The sequence below is a fragment of the Perca fluviatilis genome, chromosome 3 (genome assembly GCF_010015445.1).
Source record: "Perca fluviatilis chromosome 3, GENO_Pfluv_1.0, whole genome shotgun sequence".
Taxonomy (NCBI): Eukaryota; Metazoa; Chordata; class Actinopteri; order Perciformes; family Percidae; genus Perca; species Perca fluviatilis.
Window position 1 is genome coordinate 26,123,669 of NC_053114.1, and position 17,467 is coordinate 26,141,135.

The following is a 17,467-nucleotide window of genomic DNA, read 5'->3' on the forward strand; positions in this document are numbered from 1 at the left end:
ATGTTCAACACAGAAGGAAGTCAGCAGTATGAACTTATTACATGCATTATTTAAAAAAATTACGACTGGTGGTGATATATTATTTGTGGCTATTACTACTTGAGACAAACGGAAAACAAATGTAAAAAGTAATAACAAAACAATAAAATAAGATTGAACATGAGATCAGATAAAAGAATCAACAATCTTGGCAACCCTTTCTCATTGGGTCGGACTGTTATCTTGCCAATGGCACAATTTTCTTACACTAGAAATGGCCATGGATTAAAAGATAAAGGCAGTTTTGATAAAAACAAATATTAATTCTAATGACTTCTAACTTGGTTTAAAATTAGTTGTTTTGTGACATATCTCACTGAGAACCCAGGAACTGAGAAAAACAGCTCTCTGGCTTACGTTGTGGGGACATAAGAGGAGGTGAATGGCCATGGGTGCTGAAGGCTGCTGGAGCTGTTCTCTGCCTCTCTAGTTTCTGAGTCTTCACCTTCGTCCGCAGGATGCACACCTCCAGCTTCAGCACTGCCAGCTACACGTGCAATCACAGAGACACACAAACACAAGGCTCAAGTACACAAGAATATCAAAATGAAAAAGTGGTAAGTGATCAGCGAATATTATGGATGCACACAGACAAACAAATCGGTTTCTCTTTTGTACGTTTAATGCTAATTGGAATTCTATGTCCATGAGCAGTTTGTGACACAAGGCTAAAGTTGTTGCCAGAGACACAAACGCGCATGCATGCTTGCCCATACACACAAACGCACACATTTAGAGTTCATTGAATCGTTATCACTTATCAGGAATAATTGCTGCATGTTTGTGCAAGTGTGAAATTGAACAAAATCCCACTCTATATAATTAAAGAAAACACAGTGAGCACACAATAACACGGAGAGGCCATGAGAGCGTGAAGGCATGGATACAACCGAAGGCAACCCCAGGTAATATTTTCGTTCTCTATCTGAACCTCTGCCTCCAGTCCAACCTGTGGAGTCCTGTCTGGGTGTTGGGAAAAGCTGATTTCCTCACCTATCACTGCATGTTACCTTAGCTCAACCCCGTGAACAAACTAAGTTTTGGAAGAAAAAACCCAGAATTAATCTCATCCCTACTTTGTCTTTGATGCTCTTTCCACCTCTCAGCTTCCTTACTTGTCTCTCTCCCTGTCTGTCTTTTTCTGTCTGCTGACCCATCTGCTTGGATGAAAATGACGTCCTCTGGTAAGGAAGCATCACATAAAGCAATTACTAACAAGCCTGATGTGCCACCCCCTCCTTTCCCTTTGTGCAGGGAGAGGATAGAGTGGGGCCAAGTGCCCTTCAGCAAAAATGAATTTTCCAATTTTAGTTAGTTCTTCCATGAATAAATAAACAAATGAATAATTGAAAGGAGCAACATAAATAAATAACATCACAAACATTCCGCCAGTACTCATAAGTATTCTACAGATAACCTAGGCTGCATGCTAATGATAAAAACAGTACATGTAGCAGGTTGAGATGCATTATTCACTGCTCTGCTCTAACCAAAATTAAATAAATAAAAATCTCTTGAGGAACTCAAAACATCCTCTCAGCATTGAAGTGACAGGCCTGTCCCATTTATAACACACAAGGACACTGTGGAAAACAAATAACTGACCAGTGAGATGCAGTCGCAAATAAATAAACTAGCAAGGAGCTGCAAGCCATTGACAGGATCTCCAAAATTTCAGCAAGGCCCGAAGTTAAAATTTTATATCAACGAAGAGGCTGACAGTTCAGTTAGAGACACTTATGTCAGTTGATGATGGTTCCTAGGATAAATGGTTCTATACTTGGTTGGAAAAGGCTTTGTTTTCACGAGGGCATTCCCCAGTGAATGTAAACAGCAGCACAGGACTGACAAGAACAACAAATCCCTTTGTGCTACACGTATCACTGACACAACGGATATACAAAATGCATAGATGCCATAACCAGGTATGGAACAGGTGGAAGCTAGGGTCATAGAATAAGAAATCTATCAAGACAGACAACAGCAGCAGCAGCAGCATGGTCCACTTAACTGTTTTTTAGGAGCTATCAGACAAAACCAAGTAAGGGGACCTGGATACGGAGGGTGTTATAGGAGTGTGTACACCACTACTAACAAATATGTGTTAACTTTAATATTATAAATATTCCTTTTGTTTTGTAAGAAAAATCAGGTTGGATTTATAAATTATGAAGCTGTAAAGGTGTAACCGTAGTTATATAGGAAATGACAAATGTACTCAAGACCATAAAACCGTAGTGTGAGGATAATGTTGAATGTTATGTTGTCTAGGCGAATGGTGAGGAGTCCAACACAACAAATGTGCACAGTATACTAAGTCCAAATCTAGACAGATCTCCATTTCATTACTAATAACTACTCTACTACTCTAATAAATAAAGGCCTCATTCTCTCACAATTAATGTCCGATTCTACGGAGACAATGGGAGAGGTGGGGATTATGTGGAGGCAATATTGAATTAAGGGTTAAACAAATCTCATTGTATTAGAATAAAGAAAAGCACATCAGCAAACACAGGGGGAAGTTGGCCTTCGTCCTCTGTGTGGCTTGTTTTCTGCAAAGCTCATTAAGGGATACTGTTAACATGCTTCCTAAGCACAAAATGTTAATTACAAACACAAGGCTAATATGCATTTTTACGCCACGCTTTTGGCATGGAGAAAAAAGAAAAATCTCATTTCCTCTGCAGTTCCGCTGATTGCAGTCTGATGCGGTGCTGAAGTTAATTAGAACCCTGTGATCTGATGTGATGAGGGGGTGACCGTACGGCACGCTGCCATCAGCTCTCCTCCCTCCCCTCCACGACTGCAATCACCCTGAGCATACTCATCATTACTGCCAGATTGAAGGTCCCGCCCTGTTGCTGCGGTCTCTTTTTGGTCTTTCCCTCTCACAGTCTTCATCTCTGTCTCTTAACATGTCCTGCAGTGCCGGGCTTCTCTCATCCTGCAGACACAACATTCAGAAGGCCAGATGGCTTCTTTACTTCAAATTTAGTCCTGCAGGTGGCCGGTGAGCTCATTTGGTAGAGCGGGCGCACATGTTCCTCGACGCAGAAGGTCCAGGGTTTCGAATCCGACCTGTGACGGTTTTCCTGCATGTCTTCCCCCTTCTTGCTCCTCTTTCACATCTCAGCTTTCCTCTCTAATAAATTTAGAAATGCCCAAAAATTAAAATAATTCTCAGCCTATCTCTGTGAGCTGGGCTAAGCAACCTAATAGCACACAGAGGACCAGGGACCATGGGAGTTACTATAGCACAGTAATCATCAATGATAGCAAGTCAGAGTTTAAAACAGAATATTATTTATGAATCTCATTGACATTTATATCAGTTTGTACAAAGATCTGGTGCAGGTTTTTAGAGGCACAACCAGGTCTCTACACCCCAAATTCTTCTGGGCTAATATGATCTGTGAACGGCGCTGTCCTTTCGAGTAACAGTGTCGACATTAAAACAACACGTCTGTATCAGCACTGATAAGTTTTCACTAAAAGACACTCAAAGAGAGGGACCGTTTTTATGAAGTGACAAACCCACACAGAGACAGGATCATCCCATAAAAGTCCATGCGAATGAAATGAACGAGTGTTCGCGGGGTGTGAAAATATACTGCGGCACACACCTCTGCAGACCCTTCTATTAATCAACCTGTCTGCACTTTGTTTTGAGAGTAATCTCGTCCAACTACCAAAGAAGCACTCAGTAGTAAGTGGCGCTTGGCTGTGCTTTGAAGGCCATGGTTTATTGCCATCCCAAAGCACAGCAAGACTGCGCTGTAAAAACACATCATCCCAGCGCTCAACACTTGCCTCCTCTTACACACCTCACACATGGCGTTCTGGCAAGGGCCTGAGGACCTCTTTTACAACTCCTGGCCTAAGCTTAGCTATCAGAGGCAGTTAATAACACAGTCTAGGCCTCTATTCAAGTCCTTTCCTTGCCTTTGTCCATGCAAATCAGAAGTGCTGCTTCTTAGAGTCTCCCTTTCTAATTTTAGGACAAGAGTGTAAGCTCACTTTTTATAAATAAGGACAATCATGGTCATGCCCTTTTACACCTACATCCCCACATAAAAAAAATATAAACAGCAGCAAACTAGGTCAACATCAAAAGTTAGAAATTCGTTAAAACTCACTGCATGCACATTTAAGGATAAGCTACAGAGGTGAATTTAAGATGGTTGCTTAGAGAAGCCATATAATGGGCAGCATGGACAGCCTGGTCATATTTCCCATCACACTCCAGAAGGGTGAGGACCTCTTTTTAACTGCCTTTTCTGAGAGTATCAAGGTGACAGAAGTCAGTGTGTGCCTGTGCGCACGTGTGTGTTTCTGAATTTGTCGTTGTGTGCAAGTTATGCGTGTGGAGTAGTGGACAAATCCTGAGGGCCAGACCTTATCCTTCAGCTGGCACTCCTTAAATCTCTCCATTTCTTAGTATGCATTAGTACACAAATGCAAACTTGAGGTTGAGGTACATCAGTGGGAGAATTTGGTTCATGATGCCATTTCACTCCAAATTCAAAATAGAAGTAAATGTAAGTGCTGAAATATTGAAGTGGAGAGTAGTAGTTAAGACACTATCAGTCATTTTCCTTCCTCTTCTTCTTTAGTTTTGGCCTATGGTTGTTGTATTTTTTGCCTATGGGAACAATCAGGCATTAGGTCACCAACTGGAATGGAGAGTGCATTATCTTGGCAATTTAGGAGCAGTGATTCACCCAACCTGCTTTTTTCCAGCGTAACAAATTTCTTCTGATGTTATTTTGTAGTAACAAGGAACTAAGATACTTAGGGGAAATGTAGTGGAGTAAAAGTATACATTTTATTTAGGAAATGTAGTGGAGTAAAAGTAAAAGTTTTCGAGGAAATATAAATAACGAAGTAAAGTACAGATACGTGAAAATTCTACTTAACTACTGTAGCAAAGTATTTGTACTTTGTTACATTATAACACTGCATGAGCCAAATAAACATTAGCTACACCAGGGGCTAGATGTATAAACAATGTGTACGCACAAAAACCATGTCTATGCCTTTTCAGTTTTTCCACTCATGAACTAGTAGAAGGAAGAATGTGCGCACCTCACAAAGACTTCTGACCAGGCGTACACATGGTAATATGATAAGGAGATTGAATTTAAGTGGAGAGACGGTTACATTGTTTTAGATTTTTCGCCAATTTCACTGATTGTGTTATCATTTAGCAGGCTAAATTTATTTAATTTTATCCTAAATTGTGAAGCACTTTGTAAAGTCTGTGTCAATATGAGCGCTATGAATGAATCATTGATTATCCTTCTGAGGTTTGATAATGGTGATTGAAATTTTACCGCGCTGATGTTTTGCAGGAACGTGTGATGAATTAGTCGTACCAACGCTACAAATAGCCACAATGGTGCATAATGACAGCTGTTCTGGTGCTGTTGGAAAACATTGCAGATGTGACACAGTCAGTGAAACTGCACTTCTTCGTTGTCTTATTTCTCATTGACAGGTCTAATGAGTGGTGGAGCGGCCACAAGTATCAAGGGCGTTTCTACATCAATCTATATCTACCTGTGGGAGTGCTAATGAGGCTTGTGAATGTGCGCCCACCTCCACAATGATTGACATACGTGCGTCTTTAGAAATCTGATGAAAAGATAGCGTATGCAGTTTTAGTCGTGAATCTAGTTGAGTTTTATACATCTGGGCCTTGGTCGTTCCTGACTTTGTTTGCCCACTGTGTTTAGAAAAGGAAGCTAAGCAGATTGTAGGCATGAATGACCCTCAACAGTTACCACCATATACTGAATTGCCACCCCAAGTGAAATCCAATTTCAAGCTGGAAAGAGTGCATATGTGTTGTGGAGGCAGGGTAAAGCAGGTCTGAGAAGTGATTGCTCTTACATGGGTGACTGCCTGTCTTTCACATTCTAGATAGAAGACATTATTGGTCCTCTGTATAAGTTGACCTTCTGTCGGAACACTAAGAAGGTATATATGAATGCAACATTTATCCCTCAAGTACACAAAGTTTTCTTCCTGCACGACTGATGACAAAAGCTGCTGATCCACATATTAAAAGGTAGCATTTGTGACATGGCTACAGCTCCTCTTAAGGCAGGGACTTTAATTTTCTCACAAAAGGTGGAGGTAAACAGGTCAAGGCATGAAGGCCCACAGCACTGCCAGCCTTTTTTTTTACTTTCTTCTTTGAGCTCTATCATAAGAAAGGATGAACTGAAGTCAAGGTACACTTGAGCATGTAGTGACACCCTTTACTCTTTCGTGTGGAAGAGAGTCATGTAGATATATGTGTATTCACGGTCAATAGGAAGGCCACTGACCTTTCTTTGCAGCTCTTGCCTCTTATCCTGCAGCAGCGTCTTTGGCCTGTCTATCTGCACCTGTAGCTCAGAAATCCATTCTTTGTTCTGCCTCTTCACCTCTCCCTGCTCAGCACACAGACAGGAAAGAGGGAGCAGTCTGTTTTTAAAGGTGTCAGCACACCTTACTTTTGCATAATACATATCACACCTTACAATGATCCATTAGCAGGTTACAGCAAGAGGGACGAGCAATAAACTGACAAGATACACCTGCAGCGGACATACAACGGCAGGCACACAAATACACACTATTGTCCCTGTGCGGCGGACTCGTGTGTGGCTGCATTTAAAAGCACTTTTACTGGACTGACTTCGGCTCCGACCATAAACTGCCTCCGGAGAAAGCGCAAAAGACAAAGTGCGTTAGAGAAAGAGAAAGTGAGAAAAAGAGCGAGAGATGAACATAGAGAGGGAGGCAGACAGAAAAAGAGAAAAGGCAAGCCACCACACCCCCCTGCACTTCCAGACACTGATTTATAATTTTAATATCTCTAATTTTCACAGCAGCGCCCATTTTCCAAATGTCATTTTCCAATTTATGTCAAACCCTGTGACCATTTTTCTTAATACAGCTTATGACAAGCTCAGTGGCAAGGCGGATATGCAATTCAGATTGAGTGTTTTACAGGCACAGCAGCAGACACACTAGGGTGTTTGTGTGTTTATCTTTATCAGTGTCTGCTCAGTATTTTGGAGGGGAAAGACTGGGAGCGCTATACACCAGGGAAAAATTTGATTCCCTGCAAAATATTTGCCCTTAGGGAACAGAACCATAATTCGGGCATAAATCTAATGATTACAGTTATCATTATAAGAATTATGATGGTGGCAATGATAATGTATTAAAATATGCATTAACATTTAGAGCTTGAAATGGAATGTGGGCTGGCTTTATGGCCATTACATGAATATTGATGTTAATTAAAACAGAACCTCCCTTTTCTTTTTATGTATCACTCTATCTTGTTGTAATGGTAAGAGTTGGACACAGTGGTGAGCCAGATTTGGTTTACCCTATGTGGGGCACTGTGCAACTCCTCTTGGATGTGCTAGGGTCTTTACAGGTTGCCTCTTTCCATATCAAACTCTGTAAATGTGAACAAAAAGTATTTTACGTTAAAGAAGCTTTCAGACTTACTGTGTTACGCTAGATGTTTATGGCTAAGTGGCAGCTGTTTTGAGTTGGCTAAATTCTCTGAAAGACAGGGAAAAGTGTTCAGTGCTCCCTTTACTATCTCCTGGGAAACATGGGACCAACCTTTATGTAGTAAGGTATATGAGATAATACAATAACAATTACATTTTATTTCAAATGGACTTAATCACTAAATAACAGAGTTAGTGACTAACTAACTGATAGTTAATTAGTAATAGATTCTAAAATCATTTTTGGAGGCCATTACATAACCCCCCATTTTGGACCAATTTTTGTAAGTCACCTAGTGAAAGTTCAGTTGGATTCTCTCAACATCATGGTTAGAGGTGTGAATCTTCACTGATCTCCCGATTCGATTACGTTTATCATGTCAGCGATTCAATTCGATTCGATATCTCGATGCATCACGATGCGTCAAATACATTTTTCTGTTAAAGCCATGTAGGATATTTAATTCATAGCTTTTCAAGCTTCAAAAACAAAACATTCTGCAGTGCTCTAATACTAAATAAATTGGATACATAAAACTACAGCACTGAGCACATGGCACTTCCTGAATGTGCAAAACATTACAGAATATGTAAATCGAAATATTGTTAGGCCTACATTAAATTGTAAACAGAAATAATCGATTATGAGCCTGCCGATTATCGATACAGCATAATCCATGTCCACGATTCGATGCATTGATTATTTGATTAATTTCAACACCTCTAATCATGGTCGATCTTTCTTGTTCTTTCTTTACTCCATTATGAATTTTCCTTTACGTTTTTCCTAAACCTGGTGAGTTACTTTTTCAATCAAGGAAAGGTAGTCAAAAACAACAACATCTTTCTCACCAAGCTACTTAAGTTTCCCTTTCCGACCATTAGGAGAATGACGAAAGATGATCACATTAACGAAGTTTAAATACAAAGCTATCTGGTGCCAGGGTTGGGAACACTGCAGATTTAGATTACAGTATAGGAGATCGCTCGACAACATCCTCAATATTTCAACACCTTTGTAACGCAAAAAAAAAGGATTGGTGTTGGTGATTTAAAGGACCATACCAATGATTTTCCATGTTTTATCACGTTAACTTTAAACAACTACTGACCATTTTTTCCAAAGCATACAATCATTTTTTAGATTGATTTCCTTCTTTATGTCTAGGCACCCATTGATTTCAGATTACACAACTATGGTTAAGAAAATCAATTTGCAAACACTTGAAACTCGCTTGATATTTGGTTATGTTATTTTATGTTGTATATGTTGTAACGCAGGGATTGTTTCCTGCTTGCAGCTTCCCTGCTTGCACATTCAAGGGCTTGTGGAAAAGCTCTTTTCAAGGCAAGAAAGTAAAACATTCTAATTATCCTTTATATAATTTTCAAATTGGCTTTCAGTTTGTCTTGTAAGTTTAATGAGTCAACATTGTACAGTAAATGCCAATGAATGGTGTAAGAGCAAATCAGGTTTTTAATGGTTCCAGCTTGCAGCTGCTATCCAACAATAATATAAAGTTGATCCAAGAGAAACAAAATGAAATGCTCTCTGTAATGGGCAAAAGCAAGTTGACCAGCAGTGAGGTTAAGTATACATGACTTTACATTAATGGAGTATAAGATGCGAAACCACCTGTATGTTCAACACATCAATTGAACGGATGCTTGCTGTCATTTTTTTAAGGTGGCTGAGAGAAAAATAACGCTAACCCAACTGCAAATGACTACTCCCGACCTATAAAAGTTCCACTCTGGCTATAAACATGCTCTGAAAACCATTAATGATAGCTGTCTAAGACCTGTCTATAGTATAGTGGTGTTAAGACCTGCTTAGGATAATCTAAAAAGTCTCACCTCGATCCCTCCTCTTCCCTCTGTGCAAAACACTGATCGACTCTCTGAGTGGCGGCCCGCCAACTCCCATGTTCCATACTATTGAAAAAAGGGTAAAAATAACAGGAACAAGTTGTCGGAAATGAAATTTCAATTCATCCAGTCCCTTTATACACTGGTGCGAGAGCCTGTCGTTGAGAGGGAGGGATCAATAGTGTTTAGACAGCAGGGCAGATTTTCTAAGCGCTGGATCAATAGGAAGGAGAGAGGAAAAAATACCCTGGCTTTTCTTTGGCTGTTGTAGTAAATACGAACAAATCAGTGGCCTTAGGCTAAATGGATTGACCAGCTGTTTCCGAGTTCTGTGTTGTAAATAAAGATCCATTCTGAGGTGTGTAACCGAGGCCCAAAGGCAAGAGTGCCACTGTTCAGGTTGGCCCTGCATGAGCTGCGCTGGACCACACAAGTGTCAGGGGGTGAGGGAGGCAAGGTAATAGAGGAGAGACAGAGGGCAGGGGACAGAACTGACAGTCTGCTTGTTGTTATTTAACTTTGTTAATTATATAAAAAGGCAGTGTTTTCTCTATGTTGATTTGACCGTGGCGGCCCCCCACGGCAACATTTCTGCCCCCCACGGTATCAGAAATAGGGCTGCATTGTTAGAGTGCATGTCAGAGAAGGTTTGTATTTTAGGGGCATTATTTACATGCTGAAGTAGTTACACTGCATTAAGATAATGTAATTAATAGTGGGGTTATTGTTATTTGCTACAGAATGCTTAGCCTATATGTCAAGATCAAAGTTGGCCTATATAGTAACTAAAAAAATACAGTTCAATCACAACTGAAAATGTGCCTCATTGTAGAGTACAGGCCAAAAGTTTGGACACACCTTCTCATTCAATGTGTTTCTTTATTTTCATGACTATTTACATTGTAGATTCTCACTGAAGGCATCACAACTATGAATGAACACATATGGAATTATGTACTACACTAACAAAAAAGTGTGAAATAATTGAAAACATGTCTTATATTTTAGATTCCTCAAAGTAGCCACCCTTTGCTTTTTTTGATAACTCTGCAAACCTTTGGTGTTCTCTCAATGAGCTTCATGAGGTAGTCACCTGAAATGATTTTCACTTCACAGGTGTGCTTTGTCAGGGTTAATTAGTGGAATTTGGGTTCGGATCTGCCCCCACTGCTAAAAGAAATCCTTAAGGAAACACTGAAAAGGGGATATAGTTTCAGTATTTTTTCATACAAGACACAGTGATCCTGTTGATCTTTAGTCTTGGTTACTGTTATAGTAGGTTTGGTCAAGTTTGAAATATACAGCATCTGCCACTCCAAGTGGTAGTAGAATGAATGCAATAATTTATTTATTTTTTTGTTTGACTTCTTGCTTCTTGCTAACCAGTTTTGATGTAGCTTTTAATCACATGACATGCGGCCTCTAGCTCACCCAGTAAGAGCGTTCGCCCCATGTCGGCTGAGTCCTGCAGCGGCGCGGGTTTGAATCCGACCTGCTGCCGTTTTCTGTGTGTCATCCCCCATCTCTCTCCCCCTTTCATGTCTATCCACTGTCTCTACTACTAATAAAGGGAAAAGCCCCCCCCCCATAAAAAAAATAAATCTCCACCAATATACTGGGCTAATACTGGGTAAGATCCTGACAGGATGACTGATGGTCTGCTTGCTTTGCCTCACCTCTGGACTTATTAAAGAAAAACACCACAGACCATGCTTTCACAAAACCCATTGGTCAACCCCAGTGGTGAATGTGATGGGTGAAATTCATCACTAAAAACTCTTCAGCCAAAACAAAACACACATTGGCTCAACAACTGACACAAGATCCTCTGGTCATTACCGATTGCCTCCAAACTCAGTGAGAGGACACTTCGAATGTGTGTGGAAAAAGATGGCTGTTGACTCTTGCTGCATGGTTGACAAGAAAAAAAGGGAAGGGAGAGAGAACTCTTAGGCTTTACTATGTTTGGAAACACTGTCTGGGGCTGAGCAAAAGTATGCATATAGCTAAAATCCCTTAAAACTGGCTTTTGCTAGGGACGGGTCACAGTTCAAAGAACTACCTCACTTTAAATTTGGCCTCCCTAAATATACAGAACTCTCTGCTGTGATATATAACTGCCCTCTCTTTGCATTAGGCCAGTAAAACTGCAGTTTGATGGTACAACTGCACAAACATATCTCAAACCTACTGTACAATTGCAGTATCATAACAATGTTCACAAGAATACATCAACAGAGCATGTAGACATGCTGTACAACTCATTTGAGAGCAATTTCACAATGTAATTGAGGCCCTGTGTGTGCATGTGTGTGTCTATAAGTGTCGCCGCTCTCTCATTAAGGTGACCTAAGATTGTGCACTTACCGAATCTGAGGCTGAGCAGCAGAGGTTAGAGCACAACTCATTGGCTTCCTGAACACATTACCTTAATGATGCCATTCCTCACGCCTCCATTTCAACACATTTAGAGATGGAGCCGTTACAAGGTATATTAAGACATTCAAATGACTCCCCCAGCTATTTACCCACTGCTCTGGCACAAAAGGGTAGCCTGAATTAAGAGTGACAGCGCTGACTCGTTTCCCTTTCCAAACAGACAAAATACATAGACAAAGTCATCATGCAGGAACGGTCATTAAAAATTTAAATTACAGCTTCCTTGCTTTCCTGAAAACTCTTGTCTTTTCTCTGCTTGTTAATAGGATTGTTTTTCTTTTAATATTAAAGTGTTCATGACTGTTTATTACTTTTGAAGCCAGCTCTAAAGGTTGCTTGTTCTCCTGTTCCTGGCATCTGATCCAACCTCATTTATTTGACTGGGGGATTGAATGAAATGTCTGATCATTAACCCTGTGTTTGCCTCTGGAGGAGGATTGGCTGTATGTTTGTCTCCTACAGTACACATTTTATCTTTTAGTGCACCTCAGTTCAAGCAGCTGTTTTCCATCAGAGACAAATTAAAAAAATGATAACATTCACTAGCCTGTAGAACACACAAGGTATATGCAGAGTCCTTGAAAGCTATTTACTTTCATTGTCAGTTGCCAAAGACAAAATGTTAAAAAGAAACTCTAATCTTTGTTTTTGTCAGCTTTTTTTCTTATAATCTAGTTCCTGGCCATAGGTTACTGTCCGATGAGCTGCACATCTCAGTGAGTGGTCATTAATGTGGTCAAGTCCCCACAGACTATCTGTTCCATATTCTGGCCTGTGTAAGCGGTTTCCCCCCTGTTTTGAGGTATTTGGGGTATTCTTGGGAGGAGACAAGGGCTATTGAGAGTGTTTATGTTTCTGGCTTGTGCACAGGCTTGTAATGTGTAAGACAGGGCACTTCAGTATTCAGATGCCTGGGGCTATTCTCTAAGTGGACTTTACTTTGAAAACACAGGTGCCCTCCAGGGGTTGATGAGTGCTGGTTGTGTGCATGTGTGTGTATGTATGAGGAGGCAGTAAGCTGGGAGGGCAGATAAAGGAGCTGCACTGTTCTGAGGCCCATGCAATGCTCTGAATAATATATCCATACATCATGAGTCCATGTCAGACTTTGATTCAGTGTGGTGGTCTTGCAGAAACCACAGTGGTATTATCTTTAATAATGCAAGCTGGGATTAGGCGCCTACTCTCTTGATAAATATGGGCAAATCAATTAATTCCACTGACATACACCCCCAACATACACACACACACACACACCACATATATAAATCCAACAATGTGTTTGGCTTTCTTGTTTTTGCTCTCTAAAGTAGGACTGAATAGTTTATGTTTAGTTTTTATGTCCTTATTCTAAACAAAAACTCTACAGTGTCGGCAAGATGCGTTATTGTTGCAGAGCACTGTAAAATAACTGTGATCTTGATATGTGAAAATCTAATGAGGTTTGGAGGGAGCACATAAATTAGAAAAATAAAGTTGAATACCCCTCACTGCTGGTGCGTAATACTTCTGAGAATATTAAAAGGAGATGTTTGACATATCTCTCACTATAATTATAACTCAGGCAACCATGACCAAGCAAGAAAATGCATTCTATGGCCAACATACAGCCGTCATTTAAATACAGCATGACTGCACACATTTCTCCACTGTGTCCTAGTAGAAAACCAGTTGAAATGAGGATAATGAAAGAAAATATGAGTTTGTTATGTGTTTCACAGAGGTTATGGTGTTAGAGAGTGCAGTACTGATGGAAAGGCCTCATGGCCATTTAAAAGGCTATAGGCCACTTAGCAGCCAGTGACCTTGGTAATGTGGAGCAGCTGGCACAACAGTCATTAGGCATGGCTATCTCCACCTTCAGGAACCATCTTTTATTTCCATAAAACCTTTTATCAATTTCTCTCTGTGCTGCTATACAGTCTAACACCGGGCGAGGGCCATTAATGACTACAGCAGTATAGCAAATGTCATTACATAGCTTGTCTTATTAATACTTCTAAAAAGAGAACTTCAATGGAAATAGAGGCAGAGCAGATATACAGTAATATGTTTCTGCTGGTGTCACAATCTTGTAGGTCTAATTAAGCTCAGTTCAACAGAAAGGCTGCATGAGAGGAGAGAGGAGACGGTGACCCAATTAAAACCAAATCGAAACTCAGACTCTTTCTACTCTTGCACACAATGAGCGGGAACCTGTGAAAACAAGGATAACAAGCTTTATTAGTCCCTAAAAAGCCCTGTTGCTGCATTAATATTCCTGCCTAATGAAAGCTTGGGTATTTCCCATTTTCCTACACTTGCCTGTCGCTGTTCGGTTCATAAATATTTTCTTATCATGATAATTATGACTTTTTATTCCAGATATGCAGAGAAATTCAGAGCCAATTACTAGAATGACAGGTGAAATGGGATCGTGCTGAGAAGAAATTAAGGGTTGCCATGGAGATATAGCCAAAGAATCAGACTGTATGTGTTGTCATGTGACCAATATCTGGCTGAACTGCTGCTTATGATCAGGCCCCGTACACCAAAGGACACTTAACCTCAATTGCTGGCAGCAATCGCAGGCTCATCCAGCTACATTTATTTGCTATTTCTGTGTGCGGGTCAGGCTGGCTGTGTGTCTGGTGCTGCAACTATAGCCAAACCCATAATGACAGCCCTGGAGAACTGAGCACAGTGCTAAGGGATGCCTGCGTAGAATATATACAATATCTGCATTAAAAGGAGGCTTCTGACAATGTACAACATCCAGAAGGAGTGGACACAAATCAGGACAACACAGAGTCAGACACAGCAAAAGCTACACAGCAAAGAAGCAGAAGGACTGTTCAGTATGAGGTAGGTACAGTAGGGTAACATATAAGAAACCACCTGCACATGGGTGCTGTTGGTTTATTTTGTCAGTGACAGCTCTAAAACTACACGTATGTTCTGATCTGTGTGCTGCTAACAGAACACCTCTGTACCACTCTGTCATCTCCCTTATTAGGAATACAATACCTTATGCACAGGCAAGGATTAATAATTGAGAATGTGTAAAATGGAATTGAAAATGAAATGACTTGCATCAAAAGTTAATTAAGAAACCTTGCACAAATATATCTTTTTAGATTGTGCCTGCTCATACGACAGCAAGAGGGGTTCACACCGGTCTGACTGAGCCAGTCAACGACAAACTAAAACAAATCTACTCTGAAACTAGGGATGAGCAACAAAGTGGTCTTTTCATTTGTCTCCATGAGAAAACAAAGTCTACTTGAGGATGTACGTACTTATAAATGTCATTTTTTCTAAGTGAATCACTTAATAAAATGCAAAAGAGTGAAGTAGCAGGGCTACAAAAATTACTCTTTTATTATTATATGTAGAACTTGTGAATATGTTTATCTTCTATTACAACTCATTAAAAGTCATTCAAAAGTGAAATGCAACAACATACAGCAATGCAGATGTGTCACTGATAATGATGTTAGACTAAAGCGTGTGGACGGAAATTATACAAATAAATAAATAAATAAGCTCAAACAAACGGGACAAATCATCCCACCAGAGCAATTATGGATCTAATCAGAGGGTTCTGCGTGAAGGTACAGCTCTCCTATCTCGGTCCCATTTGCATCATAACACAGTGTGCAATATTAATTTCCGAGTTTACTGCTTATTGGAAGTCCAAAGTATGAAAAGCCATTAAGGTCCCAAATAGGAAAGCAATTTGCTGTCACATGGATTCGGCTCTATTAAAAAGAAAAATCTTGTTAACCATTTGGAATTAGAGTCATTTGGCAAAAGGCATTCTGCTGCACTCCAGTAAAATAAGTAATTATGCTTCCCTTCCTTCTATTCCTCTCTTTCTTTCATTTGCACAGGCAAAGTGGGGAGTAGTGGATGGGGAGAACGACTGGATGCAAAGGTAATTAAAGTTGTTGGCTATCTGTTTGGTTAATGTAGGGATCAGGCCAGCTGAGAGCTTTGGAGGCGAAAGCAAGATGAGAAACCCATCCATTTTCCTGTCTCTGTCTACCAGCCCCCAGGCTAACTCTGACGATCTGGTCCATATATCACCTATTCCAGTTCTGCAATCTACAACCTAAACAGGGAACTATCAATATAGAAAAACTCGAACCGACTATTCCTCTGAGCTTATCTCAGTTTCATTTAGGTTCCAACTGAGTAAAATCTCATTAGCAGTTCTCAGTTGTGAGTGGCCTACTGTTTAAATTAAACCATCTCTGCAGGCCCTGATGTCTTAGCAGAATACATACCGTGTACTTTAAATGCTGTGTGTTGTATACACTTACGACATTTGTCACGTCGCTAACTGTGTCACTCCCTCTTTAACTTTTTGTCATTTACCAGTTAAGAAACACAGGTATGCCTTGAATGTGATCCTATAACAAAATAGTGGATACACACTGTATTGTAAAGAGCAACAGCCTTAAACCTGTTCCTATCCCATTCCTATGCCAACCAGACTCATTTGGAGTGAACCCTTGCCCTGAACCTTCAGTTTAGCAATATTTTCTGAATAGTGTCATGACCTCTCAATCATCATTATCCCAGTTCAATGGGTAACCTATCCAACAAAGCTTGGCTCCCCTCACTCCTCCATAGGAATGAAAGAAAAAAAAAAAGGCGATTTATGGGGTGGCATGTATGGCCTCTAAGGTGTTTTATGGTTGGACCTGCAGGGCCTATTTAGGAAGCACTGCGTGCTCCGTCCTGACCACAGGTATTGATCGTCAGCAATGGCCATGGCGTGGCTGACTAGTTAAAGCCCTGCATGTGCCCTCACAGGGAGATGAAAATGAGGCCTCTGTGTGTAATGATCTGTGTATGAGCAGGGAGAGGAGGCCACAGAGACAGAGAGGAGAAGAAATTAAATCATTCCTTTGCTCTTTCAAGAGAGGCACTGCAGCCAGCCATGCTTGGCTGCTCAATGTGGGATCTGTTTTTGAGAGGAAAATTAAAAAGAGAGAGAGAAGAGTGTGAGAGCGGGGGAAAGAGAGATAAATGGCTGGATATGGAAACGGTAAATGAGAGCATCCTGATGCAGAGAGCTGTGTGCGGATGTCCCTAATGGGGTAGGCTGATGTGAGCTGTCTGGTAGCTGACCACCACGGTTACATCGCCTTCCTGCCTACCCCACACCAGGTCCTTCCAGCGTTGAGACGCTCCATGCTAATTGGCAGAAAACGATGGTGCATAACAAGTACAGAAGAGACATTGGTCTAATTTGAGAGGGGGTGAAACGATGACCAAAATGCTTCTAATCATATGGAGGCATTTTCTTGTCTGTGTGGCAGAGACTGCGGCCTTCTCTTCCTCCTCTGGAGAGCCTCAAGCCAAGACACACAGGGACAAAGACTATATGAGCAAGTTTATTGTGAATCCACACAAGGTTAAAGACAAAAAGAAAAGCAAGCAGCAACACCTGAATCCACTAACTCAACTTAGTCAGTCAGCAAACATCCAGACTATGAAAGATTTTTACTTAATACATTTTTACTTAATAAGGAATTCATTAGTCACAAAAAAGAACAAAAAACATGGCTCTTTCAATTCCACTCTGAATACAACTTTAATCATGGGCT

The 17,467-nt window shown here is 40.6% G+C and overlaps 1 protein-coding gene across 1 annotated transcript in view; it reads right to left on the reverse strand.

The window, feature by feature from the left end:
* Positions 1-17,053, reverse strand: part of LOC120556489 — a 42,620-nt gene extending 25,567 nt beyond the window's left edge. Inside the window, exons 1-4 of the mRNA XM_039796135.1 lie at positions 17,018-17,053; positions 9,420-9,497; positions 6,375-6,479; positions 397-526 (exon numbers count right to left, since the gene is read on the reverse strand). Of these exons, the coding sequence (XP_039652069.1) occupies positions 397-526; positions 6,375-6,479; positions 9,420-9,497; positions 17,018-17,053 (349 nt within the window). The remainder of the gene's footprint in view (positions 1-396; positions 527-6,374; positions 6,480-9,419; positions 9,498-17,017) is intronic.
* Between the last annotated feature and the right edge of the window lie 414 nt (positions 17,054-17,467).